The sequence below is a fragment of the Acanthopagrus latus genome, chromosome 8 (assembly GCF_904848185.1).
Source record: "Acanthopagrus latus isolate v.2019 chromosome 8, fAcaLat1.1, whole genome shotgun sequence".
Lineage (NCBI taxonomy): Eukaryota > Metazoa > Chordata > Actinopteri > Spariformes > Sparidae > Acanthopagrus > Acanthopagrus latus.
The window spans coordinates 22,708,628-22,727,445 of NC_051046.1; the positions used below are offsets into that span (position 1 = coordinate 22,708,628).

General features: G+C 39.4%; 1 protein-coding gene across 2 annotated transcripts in view; it reads left to right on the plus strand.

The window, feature by feature from the left end:
- The window catches only part of cdh13 (cadherin 13, H-cadherin (heart)), a 393,409-nt gene that overhangs the window by 93,561 nt on the left and 281,030 nt on the right, over positions 1 to 18,818 (plus strand). For both annotated transcript variants that reach the window (XM_037107511.1, XM_037107512.1), the window contains exon 2: positions 4,482 to 4,602. In XM_037107511.1, the coding sequence (XP_036963406.1) occupies positions 4,482 to 4,602 (121 nt within the window). The remainder of the gene's footprint in view (positions 1 to 4,481; positions 4,603 to 18,818) is intronic.

Sequence of the window (18,818 nt, forward strand, 5' to 3'; positions counted from 1 at the left end):
TTAATTTCTCATTGTACCAACCAATCATAAGAGTTGGTTGGCAGTGACTTTGGCAGTTGGTTCAGTAAATTAAGCAACAGTTACATCTGGCAGTGTGTGTGTAAATATGTAAATATGTTATAATTCTTTGTAATAATCTCTACATACAAATTAATTTGTTTGGATCAACATGTTTTAAAAAAAGTGATATATAGATCTCGTAAACTGTATTCCAGTGCCATGTTTAAAATTTCAGTGCCTTTAACATTTTTAACATTGAGCTTTAACATTGTATCAAAAGACATTCTGAAAACAATGTGACATTGAAAAGGAAGGGCTTGTTTGAAGTTCTGAACATATCTAGACCTTTTACCTGCTCCCTTCTGTTTTACCATAGACTGTACGATCATGAAGTTAGAGCCAGTGTAACGTTCAGTATGATGGCACCGTTGTCATCATCGTGCTCCTGACTAATCCAAAACAGTACATTTATTCACATGTTCATCACAGATAATCTTTACAGTCATACCCATATGCCCATATTTTGTTTAGTTGGAAATGGATGTGGATGTTTGTATTCTTCAGATGCTAATCCCTGTGTGATGATAACTTTAATCCCACCATGCATAAAATAGCTGACAAGCACATACACATATATGAATCAGATCCTTTCATGTGTGATGCATATGGTCCAGACATGTGCACAGAAAAATGCACTTTAAGAAAGCCTGATTAGGATCTCCTTCTCCACACAATGTGTCTCTCCATCCTTTGAAAAAGCCCTTTCACACTAGAAGAATTAATTAAAATATAATCTCAGAGTACGTAAAGATGGACATTATTGATAAAATGCTTCAATTCATTCTGCTAGCTTTGAATGATATAACCTTCACATTTCCAGTACTTTCTTAAATGGCTTCCTGATGGAGAATATTGCCCACAATAATGGTCCTCTTTGCTAACAACATTGCCATTAGCATTTGGTTGCCTTAATGCTTTTGCTGTCCTACTGTGAGTAACTGGGGCTAGATTGGAATATTTCCCCCTTAATGGCCATTAAAATGGGTGTTCATGTTGTTAAGTCCCGCTGAGGCATGTGTGTGGTGTGTTTTCAGGTATCTATTTTGTGTGTGGGCATATGGTAATGTCTCTTTATGTATTTGCGTGTGTGTCCCATGAACTCTGTCTATGTCGACAGGCCTCTGGGCCTTTAGTCAGCTTGATTGAGTTTATGGTCCAACAAGCATTGTATCCCACCTTGTCAGCGAGCCTTGTGATAGAATTGAATTACCATTTTGACACCTGCGGGAAAAGCACTAAGTCCCATGGGTGCAGTGATTACTTTGCTGGGACATTACATGTAATGACCTCTATCGCTGATCGTCTGCCAAGGCTTGTTCATCACACAGACAGATCTCAATAGACAGTGTCGATGCTGTGGTGTGAAAGTCTTGTAACTTGCTTGGTCTCTCATATAACTGTCATTCCAAACTCAATGAAATATTTCACATTGTCTGATGTTTCTCATTAGCTCTGAAAATATTTTCCATTATTTCCTAACAAAATGAAGTGGAGAAGCCATAACTCATTGTTATTTACTTGCTAACTTTTTTTGAATATATGAGTGATAATGACACAATTACACTTACCATGTAATGGTAGACAAGTGACATAAATGAGCCTTAGCAGTTTCCTTTAAATGTAGCTTCCTTTATCTCACACTGAAAGAGCCCATTGAAAAAGAGGACGCAAAGTAATTTTCACACTGCTTCAAGTTGAGAATCACTCACTACCGTGTGTAATAGATGAGTCCAATATTGATCTTGGTAATATCCCTGAAATGTTATTTCCTCTTCTCTGGATGGAAGTGATACTTAGTGCCATCTAACTGTCATTTTTTCAGTGAAGAATGCCTCAACACCACTTCACTTGTATCAATAGGATTAGGGGGAGATGTGAGCATTTTACTATCATAACTCTGTGACAGACAGCATCCAATTATTAGTCACCTTGTCAAAGCACTGTTGATATCTCTGGGGAAGTTCCTACAGGAGGGGTCAAGAGATATGAAGATGAGCAGGTGGTTGACACTGCTGACAGATGGCTCACTTTAGCAGATGCATATCACGTATCCCTAACTGTATGGTGTATCTAATTACAGCACCTACTGTGGCAGGATAATGAAGCAGTGTACCAGGTCGTCATTGACTGTTTGCAAAAGCAAAATTAATTTTCATGTTTTCTCAAATTTACAAACAATTCCATGCAATGACGTTTTAAACAATCTTTAGATCATTTTGAGACAGAGTACTAGACAAGAGGGCATTATGGTGGCAGGAATATGGCTTTGCTCAGTTAGTCCCCTAATCTATCATCTCCCAGTCCATTGTGGCCTAATCCAGAATGATTTCAGTCATATGTGGAACAAATGTTCTTTTTACAAAGTTTGTTGATCTATTATTGATCAGTGGGACTCTTTACCTCCTGACAGTGTTTCACCAGTAGATTCTTAGCACATAAAGTTGAGCTGACCTGCATACTGTAGGGACAGGGGTGTTTCCAGAAAATCATTTGGTTAAAGAGAATGAGGTTGCTTGTTTCTTGACCACTCTGGATTGATATTTTGACTGAGGCTTCTCACTATGGGGAATGCTCACTTATGTTACTAAAGCCAGTATCAGCTGGCAATCAAAAGGATAAGGCTTGTGGTAAGGCAAGCCACTCATCTCAGCATGGTGAGATTGTGGCTGTCGGTGCTGGTCATACTAACTTCACCATCATGTGCTCTCATGGCCAATATTAAACAAGTTGTATATACTGCATGTCTTGTTGTGTGTGTGTGTTTTTCTTTTTTAAACATGGGTTCTGTCCCAGTATTTATTGCGGTGCAACTAGTCATCCACTCTCTTTTCCAGGTTGACCATTAGTGAGCCTGCACGTTGATAATGTGTGTGATAAAGTTATATAATAAAGTAATAATTCTCCTGAACTTGTGATGTGACTAGAGGTTTCAAAAAAAGTAACTGAGCTGCATTTGTAAATGGTGAACTGATGAAAATAAAAATGGGAAATCATAAATGAAAATAGAACAATTTGAAATAACAGCATGAGGCATGTATCTATATATGAATGCGTCACACAGATACATCTCGCAAAAAAATGTTATTCTGCTCAGCAGCGAATCTGTTCCTACTAAGAGTATGCGTGGTTTCCATGTTACAAGTCTGTTTTTATGGGAACACCTACCCTTTAAAAGAAGCGTGTTTTTCTTTTTTCTTTCTTTTTTCTTCCTTTTTGAAATGCACAATTTTAAACTTTCATTGAATAAATGTGATATGTAAAGAAACTGGGTCAATGAAAAGTCAAGAAAGGCAATTTTGGTGAGTTACAGAACTGTTTTAATTTGAATTCTTCAAAAAAAACACAACCATATTACATTTTGACCTACCCTGACACTGTTAGGAGGAAAGAAAAACGAGAACTGATTGAATACATATCAAACCTAGATTACAGCGAGTTCATTTAATGTCAGGTAAGCCTGATGTACCTTGAATCACCGAAGTCTCAGTCTTACCTTTGACTCTGAAACATGTCTTTCTTTGTATGTTTTAAATAGAAGTGTCTAATTGTTTATTCCAGAACCAAGTAAAAAAGAAGAGGAGATAGAGTGGTTGAAGTAGGTATATCCTTATTCATTTATTGGAGCAAATAATAAAGAAAATATTTTATATGAGCACACAGTCAAACTTCTGAAACTAACTTTACAGTTTTTGTATGGATAGTTTTTTGAACTGAAAAAATTACTCTGTTGGGTACAAGTATCACGTACTACCACCAAATTTAGTTTGAAAACGCTGACTTAGATACTTGATTTAAAGGGAAATTTCAAAGTCAGCGTACAGGTCTTGGTCAGTACTACTGCATATGTTTTAAAATGCTGTGTAAGGTTGTATAAAGATTTTATCGCTCCAAGATAGGAAGTTCAAAATCTGATAAATTTCCTTTGTGTGACGTCACTTGAGGCAGTATCAGTTGGTACTGGAGAGAGAAGTTTCTAATTAATTGATTAATTATTTAATCCACTTCTTATCTTTGCTTGACGCTAGCTGCTTGAGGCTACATTAGCTGCTAGCATCACACACCGAACTCCACAAACATCTCTAGCTCAAATATGCCGTTTGTTATGAAAGAAGAAAAAGCATTTTTAACGTGAATCTGAAAGTGTTGTAAAAGAGCAATGTTTAATGGTGGTGTTCTCTTGTAAAAGTGGAGAAACTATTTGCCACTTAAAATATTGATTTTCTTTGTCACTGCATATTTATGTATCTGCTCCAACCTTATGTTGTTTATTCAGGATTAACAAGGATTAGGTCTGTAAAGGGGAAACATATTTATTTAATTAAAATATTCTACCCTGCTTCCTGTGCCTGTCAGGTTTATCTCCACAGAAACCATGTGTATGTTTATTATCCTGACCTGTCCTTTTGTTCTGCGTGTTGCAGGTTGCCCGTGTGGGTTGCCAAGAGGATGGAGGCCATGAGGGCTGTGTACCTGGCTTCCAGGTCAAACACTACCAGGTGGCATACAGTGGACCTTTCCAGAAAGGCCAGGCGCTTATACAAGGTCAGTACAAATGGACAGAATAAACTTAATATTTGATATTAATATTAAAAAACAAACCTTTTCTGCTTTGCTTTGAAGTTGGCTCTGCTGTTTCCCCTTTCTTTCTTAAATCCTGTTACTCAACACTGTCAAGTTTGCATGAAGGAGTGAAAGCCTCAGTCTGCCTATAAGGCTCCTGTGGCTTTGAATAGCAGCATATCCAGGACAGCTGAGCAGAGCAAAGCCAGGCTCCCTCCAGGTCAAGGTGTGTGTGTGTGTGTGTGTGTGTGTGTGTGTGCGTGTGCGTGTGCGTGTGCATGTGCGTGCGTGTGTGCGTGTGTGCTTAGTTTTTGGGGACTGAAGACCAGTTAATTGGGAACGACTGGTGCAATTGGGGACAAAGCCTGTTACCTAGCCCAATTCGAAAAATGCTGATTTGAGGGTCAGTGGTTAAGTTAGGGTTAGGCAAGTAGTTCTTATTATTGTAAAGTTTATGTTAAGGCCCTAAGAAGTGAGGAAGGAAGGAAGGAAGGAAGTCTGTATAATTACCCGAAAGTGACGTAAGCAAGATGCGCGTGTATATGTAGGTGGTTTTGTTCTTCACATTCATTAGAATTCATCTGATTCCTGTGACAATCAAAAGATAGAACCAAAACAACAACAGCAACATAATTTGTGTCTGCAAATGAATTATTCTCCTTGATTGCAAGATATTTACAAAAGCCTGTTTTCTTTTTTCTTCTTTTGTTCCTCCCTCCTGAACACAGCTTTGGGCTGCACCGTTAACTGTGCTCATGCATTGTGATCACATGCATGTGTCTGTGCCTCGCAACTGTGTTGCTGGAGCTTTTCAGTCCCAGTGCGCCGGTTACAACGCTTCAGTCGACTTAGCCTTTTGGAGAACTCTGAGTCGTATTTCCCTTAAATGCAGAAATGTGACCTCTGTACATTTATAATCAAAACATGAAAGCTTTGAGAGAGAGTTGAGAGGAAGGTTACTGGGTTCACTGTGGAGTGGTTGTTCTCATGGAGACTGAGTTCCATCTCTGAGCCAGTCGGGAGGTGCCCTCATCACCCTTTTGTTACTGCAGTGGCCAGCGAGATTTCCTACAGACTCGCAATTCTCAACTCCATATTGCTGCCACAACTTATCGGTCCAGTCTGCTCCTCTGGGGCCCTCTGGCAATGCCTACCTGCATAGCCCCACTCTGTCTCCACAGACATCTGCAGTAATGTCTGCTGGCTAGCAGTCTGCTTCTCTGGAGTTTTGAGTTATGGCTGCCGGCATGTCTCTTCAGAGATCGACAAGGTGCACCCAGCTAATGCTAGTTTTGACTTAAAACCTGAGGAATTATTCACAAATGTATTCAATCAATAATTAATTTGCTTTTGCATGGACTTGCTGGTTTATTTGTATAGTGTGATGAAATGCAAGGGAAATATGTAAATTAAAATGGGAATAATTTATAGTTTGTGCATGCAGACTGTCATTTATTGTTTTCCACCCCCTCTCATTATTCAGCCACTAATTTATTTATTTCATCATCCCACTGTGTCGCTCTCTACATTACGAGGCTACTTTGGCAGATTTCATTACCTGCTTCAATGACATGCACATAATGTGTTGTATCTAAATACACAGGAGTACCACATTTTCCTCTTCTATGACTGGATCTTGTAGAGGGGTTCTTATACAAACCCTTTATTGTAAGTGGCACTCAACTGACTGACAGCTTTCCTAACTGAAACTATGTGCTTTCCTACCTAGACGACAAAATATGACAAATCTGAGCATTTTCTCCTTCAATCTTCTTTTTCTGCTTTTTGGGCTTTATTGTGTTTGATTCGGTCAGCCAGTGAGGCATTTTGTCATCTGGAGGTTCAGTGGTGCGTGTAGTAGGAGACAGAACTCAGTTCTGCTTTAGTGCTCTGCTCTGGGACGACAGACTGCTTCTATTACCTTGAATATGCTCCTGTCAGCAGAAACACCTCTCACTGTGGGGGGTCCCACTTCTCACAAGTTATGTAAAGAAGCATCGGCATGCCAGTGCTCACACATGTGCACTTACCCACAGACACACACACACACACACACACACACACACACACATTGTAGACTGCAAACATAAATATGCATGTGTGTGCTTATAGGGGATATTTACAAAGCAAAGGATGAGACACTCACAGACGCAGGCTTGCATGCATGCTGTGTATTGTGTTGAGTTATAGCTGCACAGAAGAAATGCCTTGGTAGTGATCACTGTAGGTGTCTCGTAGAGATTCAAAGCACTTGCACAAATACAGTGGCTCAGGAGGTAAGCTGAACAGCATGCTCAAAACAATAAGACCATGATGAAAAAGAGCATATGAAAGAAAACTACAAAGGCCGAAAATAGGGCACACGATTTGGACTGTCATCTTCAAAACGGGTGTCAAACAGTGATCAAAGTGAAATATCAGTATATGTACATGTCAGGTGGACTTGGTATGACAGTCGGTGTGCTGGTGATCAGGCATACGTTGATTACGTTACTTGCCCCTACCCCCACAGCAGGTTTGCTTTTTTAATCAATATTTCAAAATTACAAATTCATCTACTCTGCAGTGCCAACAGCAGAGTTGCAGCACACAGTAACATGAGAGACATTTCACTGATCACATGACCACAGACAGTACAGACAGTTGACCAACAAGATGATGGTGGATGATATCTTCTGCGAACAGCAGAAGCACCAGTTTGGCAGTATTTCAGATTAACAGCCATTTCTAATAGGAAGCCTTATAATGTGATGAGTAAAAAGGAGATAGTTACCTCACTGAGGAGTTGTAGATGTGCAGTCTGTCATCTGCAGCTCTGCAGAACTGCTGTCAACAAATGCAGAAAATGGCCACCTTTACGCTCTATAAACCAATTTTTCATGACAACAGCAGTGCCTAAGTCACCGAACACTGCATTTCATGTTAATAGCCTATTTCAAAATAAAAGTAAGCTTTTGTTTCAAAAATGCTCTCATTGTGAAGCTGCTTGTGTGTGCTTTCAAAGAAAAGTGAAAGGGAAATCTGTTGGCACAAATAATTCAGTACCCTCACCATTTATGTATGGATTTCAGGGAAAGCACTGACACTTTCTCGAGTTGAACAAATTGTCTGCTGAGTGTGAGTGTGGTTCATACAGAGTGCCAGAGGCTGCAGCCAGGCCCAGTGACACATGCAGATTTATGTAAATTCTGCTCAGCCCTGTGCCACCTGCTGTAGACCTCTCTGTGTAATTACCAGTAGAGGGGCGGTCTGTTAGCAAGAGATACCTGTTGGCGCAGACCCGGGTTCAAGGACATCTATCTCGGCTAATAGCCATATCCATGAAACAGACACACACACATACAGCATGCTTCCGTCTCTTCCATTTCTTGGTTCTACTCCTGTTCTGTTTGTCACTGCATCACTACTATTGCACATTTTCTCTCAGTTGGTTTTGCTCCGTAGTCTTCTAGAGTTGTTTACCAGCTTGTCACTTCCCACATTTTAAATTGATGCCTATGAGAATAAAAATGTGTATGGAAAAATAAAAGGTCAACAATGGCGTTTATGGCCTCAGAGGACTCATTATTTCAAAAAGTAGATGTTTAGATGTTTAGATCCATGCTCAGACATGATTTCATCGGCAGGCAGCATGTGTAAAATACATGCCTTCATCGAAAAAGTGCTCCATCTCTAACCATGATAGATAAGATAAATTGATGTTGTCCTGTGAATGCTGTCAACTCAATCAATGAAACTGCTCTCATGCACACACTGAAACTGTTTGTCATTTAAAAGCACTTCCAGTGAAATATCTGGATGTACTGTAGTGCTGGGCAGTATACCAGTTTACACCGAATACCGGTGTATATTTTGTATATTTTCGTTATGATATGAATTTTTAATATACCGCCATACTGGTGTATTTTATTAAGCAACGTTTGGAACATTACGCTGCGCCATGCGACACTGTTTCACACCTGACCCTTTTCAGTGTTGCGCTTCTAAACAGGCATGGTGCGACTGCGAGGCATGGTGAGGGTAAACACTAGTGCTCTGGTATTATGGCTAGGATAGACACTGCAGTTCATGACTTCATCCGCGGACGTCAAGATAAGCAACTGGAGAGCTGCTGAGATCCTCGATGCTAGCTCTCCTCAGTCTCTGTAGCTGTCAGCTTGTTGTTGTAGCGGCAAGCTGCTAACGGTCGCTACTGAAAACTATTCTGTACAAATTAATTTCAAAATATGAAAGGCTTGAAATTGCAAGTGAGGAGTGCTATTTCTACTGAATAATGAACAAAATGAAGAAAATGACTCCAATTTATCAAATAACTGCGTGTAACTAGATTGATCCTTATGCACTGCCATGAGAAAATTCTTTTGATGCACAGAAAAGAAACTTTTTCTGAATTAACCATGTCTTCAAGGGGGTAAATGTAAGACTTTCAGTTTAAAACACTGAAAAAAGAAAAGATCATAATTGGAAGAAATAAAAGTTTTGAAATGTCCAGTGTCCTATCCTCAGGCCATATTGAGGGAATGACAAGAAGTGATTCTAATAAAAGCAGTAGTGATAGCTGATAAAGACCTCTTGGAGAGACTGTGTGGGACTTGTTGAGATAATCTAGTCACTTCAACTTGCTGGTGACAGGCTGCCCCCAATTTGTTTGGAGTGTGGAGTATGAATTCAACTGCTGACCAGTTCTTAGATATCTCACCTTTTATCATGGCCGAATGCGGGCTGTCACCTTTATACTTTTTGATACTAAGCATCATATATTCTCCACAGGGTTTATATACATTAGGCAGGATGGGCAGTGAATGGCATTTACTAAAGGATTTATAAGGGTTCTCACTTCTAAAAGTTACTTTTATCCTCTCTTTCTCTCAGCAGGTTCAGCCACGACACGGAGAAATACAGCAATGAGAGGTGTATTGATTTTGAGATGGTGTTATAGCTCACCTCAGTTTTGCGAGCAGCTTCTTTCTTGCCTTGCTGCTGCCTTCTCAGAGGTGGCAGTAAAGTTGATGCGGTTTTCAGTCACCAACCTGGCAGACTGTCAGAAATAATGGGACCTCATGATATTAGTAATCCATGACTGTGTTCTGTTACTGATAATATGTAGTACCATTATTACTTACATGCCGCATTTTGAAAGAGGCCATCATAAGAAGACAATATGTATTGCTAATTTATGCAAACCTAATATGGAAATGCAGTTTTTGATTTTATGGTGTACTGGGACCCTACTGGGCATACCATGCTGACAGCCAGTAAAATGTGCAGAAGAAATGAGAGAGCCACCTTATCTGTATCCTGCAGAGCAAGACCATGGCTCTGGGAGGCTTTTCTACAATCCCACCACCAAACATGATTACTTCTAAAAACATGCTTGCCTTTAAGCATTTTCTATAACATCACTTACATTCTTTAATTAAGCATTCCTTAGGATTTGACTTATAAAAAATATACCTGAAGGAGAAGGTCCTCTTCAGGCTTGCCATTGCTATCATTAAGACTTCCACTTCATGTTGGGCAGCAGCTTGTGGACTCAGATCTCTTATGGCTGGCACAAAGCCCGGGGCATATTAACTGCATTGAGCTCCTTGATGGCATAACTCTTGTCTCTTGCTTGCGCTCCCTCCGACTTTATCATCGAGGCAATTTAAAAGTACTTGAATTCTGATATAGCCAAGTAGTTTTAGATAAATTGGACAAATGGAACAGCTCTCTCGTCTGTGCTGTGCTTCTCTCCAATTCTTCTCTGCTTTCTCGGTTTAGGTGATAAAGTTTGCTGTCTTTTCTGCTCTTTGCCCCCCCCCAAACACACACACACACACACACTTGTTTATGCATATTTTTCATCAAATTGTCCACCATTCAGCTTTTGAAAAATTAGTTTGGTGATTCATTTGCTGCTTTAAAGGTTGCTTACATCGCCGGTTACACTTCATTCAGAGTGTACATTGGCTTTGCAGACAGTTGCTTCATTATGCTGAGCAACCTGCACATCCCTTTAACACTTGTCATAGTCTTTTAGTACTTAATTTTTTCACCACTGTTACTTTGGACAAACAGCATTATATTTACCATTAAGAATATATACTCATCTGTTATCATGTTGCTCAGGAATATATCCCTGTTTTTCAGGCCCAGGCCAAATGCGCATTTATCGTTGGCATTTGCATAAGTAAGTAAAACATAGATGAAAGAGACTCTCTTCATGGAGACAAAGCAAACAGTCTACCTTTATGTGAGTTAAGAACAGCTGTGTCCAGCACACTGCTGCCCTACTTACTAATTTTGGCAATATAACCTGCACCACCTGCATTCACCTCAACCCACCAAAACCCCACTCAATGCCAACCCCAAGTCCCGACCCACTACAGAGACTCTGTCATGTAAAGTCTGTGGATGCATGGATTGATGTCCTCCCTTTCCTCTGTCTGCATTGAAGGGTGCATATCCTGATCATGCTACTCTCACGCCTGTAATGGCGGGTGTAATTAATCACCTCCTGTAGCTGGAGTCACCAGGACCTGCAGCTTCTTTTCCGGTGTATTTTTAATTTGACCATTAATCAAGGTGTGCTTTTGACAAATGACTATAATTACAGGAAAAGGCCATTACTTTTATGGGTATTCATGTGTGTGCATTTGTGTGTGTGCGCTGGCATGTGAGTTCGAAGTCAGGTGTCTCTACATACAACATTGTATGTTTGTGTATCTGACCCTTGTGTATAAGCTGTCCCTGGTGAACTTATCATGAACTTTATCTGGGTCAGCATGTGTCTTGAGGCTGCTGGTAGACGGTAGTTAGGAGGACTGGGTTGTAAGGGGGAGGGAATGATGTTGCAGACAGCGGAGAGTAAATAGTCGAGGAGAGGAAAAAAGAGCGAGTGTAACATGAAGCTGAGGTGGCAGCAAATCCTTTCATGGCAGATCGCATCAGAAAAGGCCATGGGAATCTATGAATAGAAAACAAACAATTACTCTAAATGCTGGCTGTGTATGCATGTGTATTTTTTTGTGAATTTTTGACATCTAACATTTATCATCTACGCTTCCCTACAAAGGCTAACCCCAGTGACTAGACTTACTATGAAACTGAGAAATATGGTTCAAAACTGAGTGTCCAGCCAAATGCTTCATAGGTCGAACCGGGTTATGCTGTTATTAATTATGAATCCTTTAAGTAATTTGTATGTCTTAAAGTTAATGACCAATTCTTTGACCGATCACCCTAAAAATATAGATGCTGCCCTCTGTCTCTGTTTCCTGAAGATCTATGAGTAGTGCAGTGGCAAAGTGCAGTAATTACATCAACTAAAATCTAAATCTAATTTGATTTCTTCTTACATTATATCTGTATTTCATTGTGTGTACATTGGAAATTTCCATTTTTGTGATTCTAGTCATGCAAACCATTTACAAATCTCATCAGCAAGTTACAATCAGCAAAAAAGATTACAAACTAGCATGTGCAAAATTTTGCCAACTCACCACTGAAATGTGTCGGTGTTTCAGTAGTGCATCAAACGCTAATATAAGCTGTATTCTCTAATTCCCAAATGTCCACTAGATTCATTTTCATCACGTATTTCTTCCAAAACACAGTATTCTGTTATTAAATGATGACAGAATGGCAAAGACTGCAAAGACTCCTGGATGCTTTTTGATGCTTTGAGCTATGAAAAAGACTTGTTTCACAGCAGAAAACATTATCCCTCTACACCGGAGAGCCTGAGATAGAAACTGTTTGATTCACAGCTCATTCAAGCAGATAAGAGTTTATATGTTCACCCTAGAGCCAACAACACCCAAGGAGTGATTGTGTGGAGTAACCCACGCTCTTCTACACACCAGCCTCTGGATGATTGACAAATCATATAGCCAGTGAGATTCAAAATCTGTGAAGATACCATTTTAATGGATTTTGAAGCCCTAACCATTAAAATTATGCACGCTTATGCAGTTTTATATGTTTTGCTCTTGAAATAAGCTGTGTTTCCGGCTAAGCTTTAATTTTTGACTATGCTCAGAGTTAGTGTAGATAACTAAGTAACTCTCAGGCAGGGATATTTTGAGCTCACAAAATGGGAAATCTTTTTGCCAGGCACCTGGGTATTTCTTTAGAAATACATGTACTTGAAAAAAAAGATAACAATTCAGCGTGTTGAAACTCGTATAGATTAATGCCAGAAACACTTGCAAAGTTTCCATTGCTTGCATTGACACATACATGGTATGTCTTTGTTTTGGTTGGATTTTGTAGTAAATGCAGATTAAAGGTCACTAATATCTTTCAAAACTGAACTTTGTGTCATAAGATAAAAAAGACATTGAAGAGTTTAACTTTGGTCATAACTCAGTTTTGACCAAAACTGTAGTTACTGCAGTTATGGCCAAACAGGGAAAAGTATTGGTGAGGAATGGTAGAAGAGTAAATGTGAGCCTTACATTTGATTAAGCAATGTAACACTGAATTTAGAAAAATAAATACAAAAAAAACAAAAAAACAAACAAAAACCTTTTCACCCTGATGTTTTGGTTGAAACACGCACCATTAGGGGAATTGAATTATAGCTCTGGGATTTGCAAGATGGACAGTAAGAGTGACTCACAACAAGAACACCAAAAGAATGAGACTGAAAGACACTGATGTTGTCTAATGCTGTTTAAGGCTGAGGGGAAGTGTTGAGTAATAATTAGCGTTAATTCACTGTGGGTTCGACACCTTTCACAGACACAGTCATTTGATCCTTTGTTTGTATTTGTTATTATCACATTTTCTTGTCATGAAATCAGAAGCATGCTGACAAGTACAACAAGGCACAACATCCACTCCCGCCAAAGAGCGTGCTGTCAGGCGGACTCATTAAAGTACTTTATTGATGCTTAAAGATATTTCATTTGATTATACTTACAGTATCAGTTTTCATGTTGTATGACATTCAGAGTAATGTCTCACCTTTCTGTCAAGACATCTGCTGCTGGCTGTCAGCTGGCATCTTGGTCCACTGGCTCATAAACTGGCATCATCACCATCCCTGAGAGGCTGCCTGTAGAGGCTGCAATCACAGGGCATCAGGGGCACAGGGACAGTAGTGCCAAGCCCCCATCTGCAATCATGGTGCAATTGGCAATCATTTGATGCACTATCTCTCTTTCTCTCTCTTGGTGTCTCATCTGTGTCTGCTCTCTGTCTCTCTCAGTTTCTCTTTCCTTCTCACAACCCCAAAGGAGATCACTCCTGTGTACTTCCTATACTCTTGTGTCTTCTCAGCCCCCAAAAAATGTACATTTCAGATGCAAATTGCAGTACACCTGCTTTTAGGCCTAACAGGCATCATACACACCACTCCTGGAATGATGTTTAATTCAATGCAAGCTGCTCACTGAGAGGGTATTCATCAATTAATAACACGATGTTTTTAATTGCAGCTTCAGAGGGCTATAGGGAGCAGGTTTTGGCAAGCAGATATGAACTGTCAAGATTAATATTACATCATTCTGACCAGACGTTGACACATCTTGATTCTACAAGAAAGTGATTGCCTGAAATAATCAGAGGCTCTTCTTTCAGTCTGCTGATGTTTAAGCTTTTGATGGATCTGATTTAACTAATAATATTTAACCAATTAATATTCATGCATTTCTTATGAGCAGAATTAGTTCTCCGATCTGAATATTAATCACCGCTCAGATGATTGGAGAGCACAGAGCCATTTCCAACAAACTCACTGTACAACCATTTGCATAAGATGCCGACATCATTACAAGTACTCTTGAGTTAATATTTCCTAAACCAATCATGTGCAGTGTTCCCTTTCAGTTGACTGTTCAGCACTTGTTTCATCCATTTCTCACCTAGTGCCATGCAGCATGCAATTTTTTTTGTAACAGCCTAGTGACCAGAACAAAATGTTGGCATTTTCTGTTTCTGAAAACCATGGATACGCTCAGTTATCATATTGACACTTCTACATTAATGTTCAGATTACATGTATATGAGCTGGGATAGGATGATGGGAAGCTCGTAGTCTAGAAGCTGGGTGAGGAGGCTGCCAAGCAAGTAAGCACAAATCCATAGGTTACATGGACACTGGGGAAGCTAGGGACATGTCTCCACCATTTTTAAAAAGTGTGATTTTGTTAAGGTTTGTTAAAAAACGTGTTAAAAGCATAGCTTAAAAAATTAGATTTTTAGAAAAAAATGTGAACCTTTTGCACATGCAGTTAAAACTTTTACTTCTGCTTAACCCTAGACCCATTTACACAGTATACTATAAACTAAAGCAAAGCAACAGCTGACAACATGTGCATGGAAAGTGCTGTGGTTCATTATGTAATTTGATCAGCATATACTGTAAAATTAGAACACAATATTTCAAATTGACTGATTAGCTAGCTAGTTAGAAAAGGTTTGCACACATGTGAAGCTCCTTTGCGTCTTATGTGTTGGATTTTATGGTGCAAATAGGATGGTGACCTACACCACAGTGCTACTTGTGAAAGTAGTTTCTACTGTCTCTATATCATTCCCTCTTTAACATTGTGCAGTTTGGTTTGCTGACAATTAGGCTACTGAACTAAAAAAAAAAAAGAGTGTACCTAACTACTGTATTTGTCGTTGCCCTTCTGAGATATTATGTCTGCAACACTTTCACACAAAGTGACACCTGTATTGCTGTATATTTTGATAAAGAAACCACTCTTGTGGATAGTGTTTCAATATTCAAAAGTGCCTAAAAAGTCATCCTTACATTTTCTAGCTGTGTAAGTAGCACAAACCCAGATATTTTTCAGCTGTGATTGCAGTGACGAAACCAGGTAAACTGAAACACAATCTTTTCCCAAACCCAAACAAGTGTTGTCTGTGCCTAAACCTAACCAGACACTAAGCCAAGCATGGTCAAAATACATAGTTAAAAATGGAACACAAAAATGTAAAGTTACAACATATCAAAAGTAAAGTTTCCAACATGTCCATTACTTAGCAGACATTACCAACGTTTATTCTGACATTCGGGTACATTTTGAGCCCTGTTGAGGAACCCACCTGATACTGCTGTGTGATGTCCTGGTGTGTTTTTCTTTTTTCCTTTTGACATATTTGACTACCAATTCAGTGGGGAATGCGGGGCTTAAGAGAGAAAGCCACAAGAGTCCGTAGTCCTGACTGTTTCCTGCACTTCAAACATGCCTGGTATTTCTTGATGCATGTATAAAGTTCACTGAAGGGATTACATGCAGCTTCAGAACGAGGTGGTACTTGTTTTTGGTCGTTGGTAACCACCATTGGTCCTACAGCAGAATATTGATCAGCACAATGTTTAAATGGAGGTTTTATGCTCTGTTGCATGTACTTCACATCCAGCTGTCTCATTATGTAAGTTCTGCGACTGTATTTTAAGTGTTTAAACTTTGGATTACTCTGTAAACAAGACGTCTTGTCTCTTCAAGGCAGAAGTTTTTTGTTGGGAACATACAAAATTCCTAAACAGTTTTCAAAACAACATTCAACAAGATGTGAATGCTGTTCAGTCCCATAAAGTTGCTAACTAAGGTTAACAGTTAAGGTTAAGGTTGTCTGTGTTGTGTACACCTTGAAGTGATTGTTTTTTTTAAGTGGGGTCATATAAAGTACATATCTAGAGTCTGTTCCCTACCATAATTGCCGATCAGCGCAGCCTCACATTGGAGAAGTAGAGAGTCGCTCTGGAGAACCTCCATATTCCCATTGCCACTCGCAGATCACCTATTGCGCACCTTAATATGTAGGCATACGGAGGTTCTATGGTTGGGAAAATGTAGTGTCAAAAGAAAGGGCTGTCTGACAGCAATGTAAAGTGGTGTGAATTTTTCTCTATACAACGTACACTTGAACTGAGATTTTTTTATGTGGGCCTTGTTTTAGGTGGTAAAAATTCGCTTTGCATCTGGACTCAGTTCACTGCAGTACAAAGCTGAGTATCTGGGCTGGAGCGGCTCTCTGCTTCTCCAGACTGAGGCTGCGCTGATCGGCAATTACAGTAGAGAACAGGCCGACTATAGATATGTACTTCATATGACCCCACTTCAAAAAACTCGAACTATCCCTTTAACCACTAGGCTATTACATTAGTGAAAGATAATATGAACATATAATGCAATTAATTTATACACTATGAAACTATATAGCTCTGTTAATTTCGCCTTTCAGACTGATGTTTTGTTTACACTCAAATAAGAGTCTGGTTGCTCAATTAGGTTATCTTATTAGTTTTTCAACAACATGTCAAGTATAGCAGCCTTGTCAGTGGCCCTATGTGTGACACTGGCTGTACTTCGAGTCTTGTTAAAGACCAAAAGTCAAGAGCGAATGGTGGATGTACCACAAGGAAGTAACTGTATTTGAGGAGTTGGGAGTGACAGCACTAAAATTGCTCTAGCTCTATCTTTACATGTGTCTATAGGAAAGCGAGTGCTGCATCTAAAACTAGGCACGTGTATTTTGTTGCATGCAGTTGTTGACTCCATCTGGAGTTTTGTTTACAGACTATAAACATAGGATTTGTCAGTAGCTCTGCAGAGGACAGCCATCAAACGAGCCACACACTTCTCTTTCTTTTGTTCTTACAACACAAGCGACACAAGTATCTGTGCCTCATTATTTCCTAGGCCCCTCTACATGCATACTTTGTGCATTTCATTTCCATGCAATGCAAAAAGTATTACTCTAATTACAAGGGAAGTTCAGTTTTAGTGATGACACATAGGCAGCCGTTTTGTGTTATTTTGGAATACCTGTTCTTTCATGATAAGTCCACAAACATGTGCTGTGAGCCAGTCCCTAAGTTCTCTGGTTTCAAAGAGAATACAGATGTCATTCAGAGTAGGAACTGCATTTTAGTTTGCTTGTCATTTTCATGCTCTATCTTTGGGTCAAATTTACCAAAATTAACTGCTTATTAATGTCATTCAAAAAGGTAAAGGCAGCAGACTAGACATGAAATTCTTTTGACATTTTTTTTATCTTGTATATTTGTATGTGTACCAGTACAGGGGCAATGCATTTTGTTGATATCCTGTGTTTAGCCTTTCTAAATTATCTTTAGCTGTACATAAATACAGATTATATTCTACAAAACAGAAAATGAAAGTGTGGCTTGAGGTACATCTTTAAAGCACCTTATTTTTTATTGAAATCGATCGAAATTACGTCATGGTCTCGAGCATCGAAGTCAAAGAGAGGATCGACGATCACCCCCCAGGGAGGTCTGCAAAGCTATGCACGCACGCTACGCAAATTATGCACATTGTAGCCGACGCCGCTAGTTAGCTAACCTGCAGATCATGACACCATGGCAAGTGCAGATAAAGGAGCAACGGCACCGGAGCTTGAGGCAGCTCCTGCTTCTCTTAAATCACCAGTATGAAAGTATTTTGCGTTCCCGGTGAGTTATGTCGACAACGTTCGTGTTGTCGACAAGAAGACCACCGTGTGTAAGATGCTATGTGCGTGTACCATACCCGGCCACGGGAAACACTACAAACATGGCAGGACACATTCGCCGGCATCACAAGGATGTAGATTTGACAACTGGGAAAACACCATCACTGGTCCAGCCAACTATTCCATCCTCGTTTGCAATAAAACTTCCACAGACCTCAGCTGGCACAAAAGCTATAACTAACGGTATAGGGCTATTTATAGCAGCAGACCTGCAGCCTTATTCGGTGGTGGAAAACACTGGATTTAAACATTTAAGATAAAGATAACAACATATCTTTGATAAAGAAAAAAACTTGAAAGAACAATGTAAAAATGACAGTTGTCATTCTCAGGGGACAAAAAAGTCCAAACTACTTATTTTTTTATGTTCAACTGTTAGGATATAGTTTGTTAAGGCTCTCATTGTTCCATGACTCTGGACATACTTTTAATTTATTTATTTATTTTGTTTTGTAGCACATTTGTTGCCAGGCATCCTCTGTGACCTCCCATTTTTATTATTATTATTGTTATGTTTGTCTTTGTTGTTTTCCACTTGACTGAGAACAAGATTGTTACCCTTATATTGTAAATAAATTATTTAAATTTGACCGTTAGTGCCTAATGTGATACATCATGGAAATTGCATCACTTATATGTAGCCCATCTTTTGAAATAAGATTTACTATACAAAATTTGATGAATAAAAACAATGATCGTAGACTAGAATAGTCTGAAAA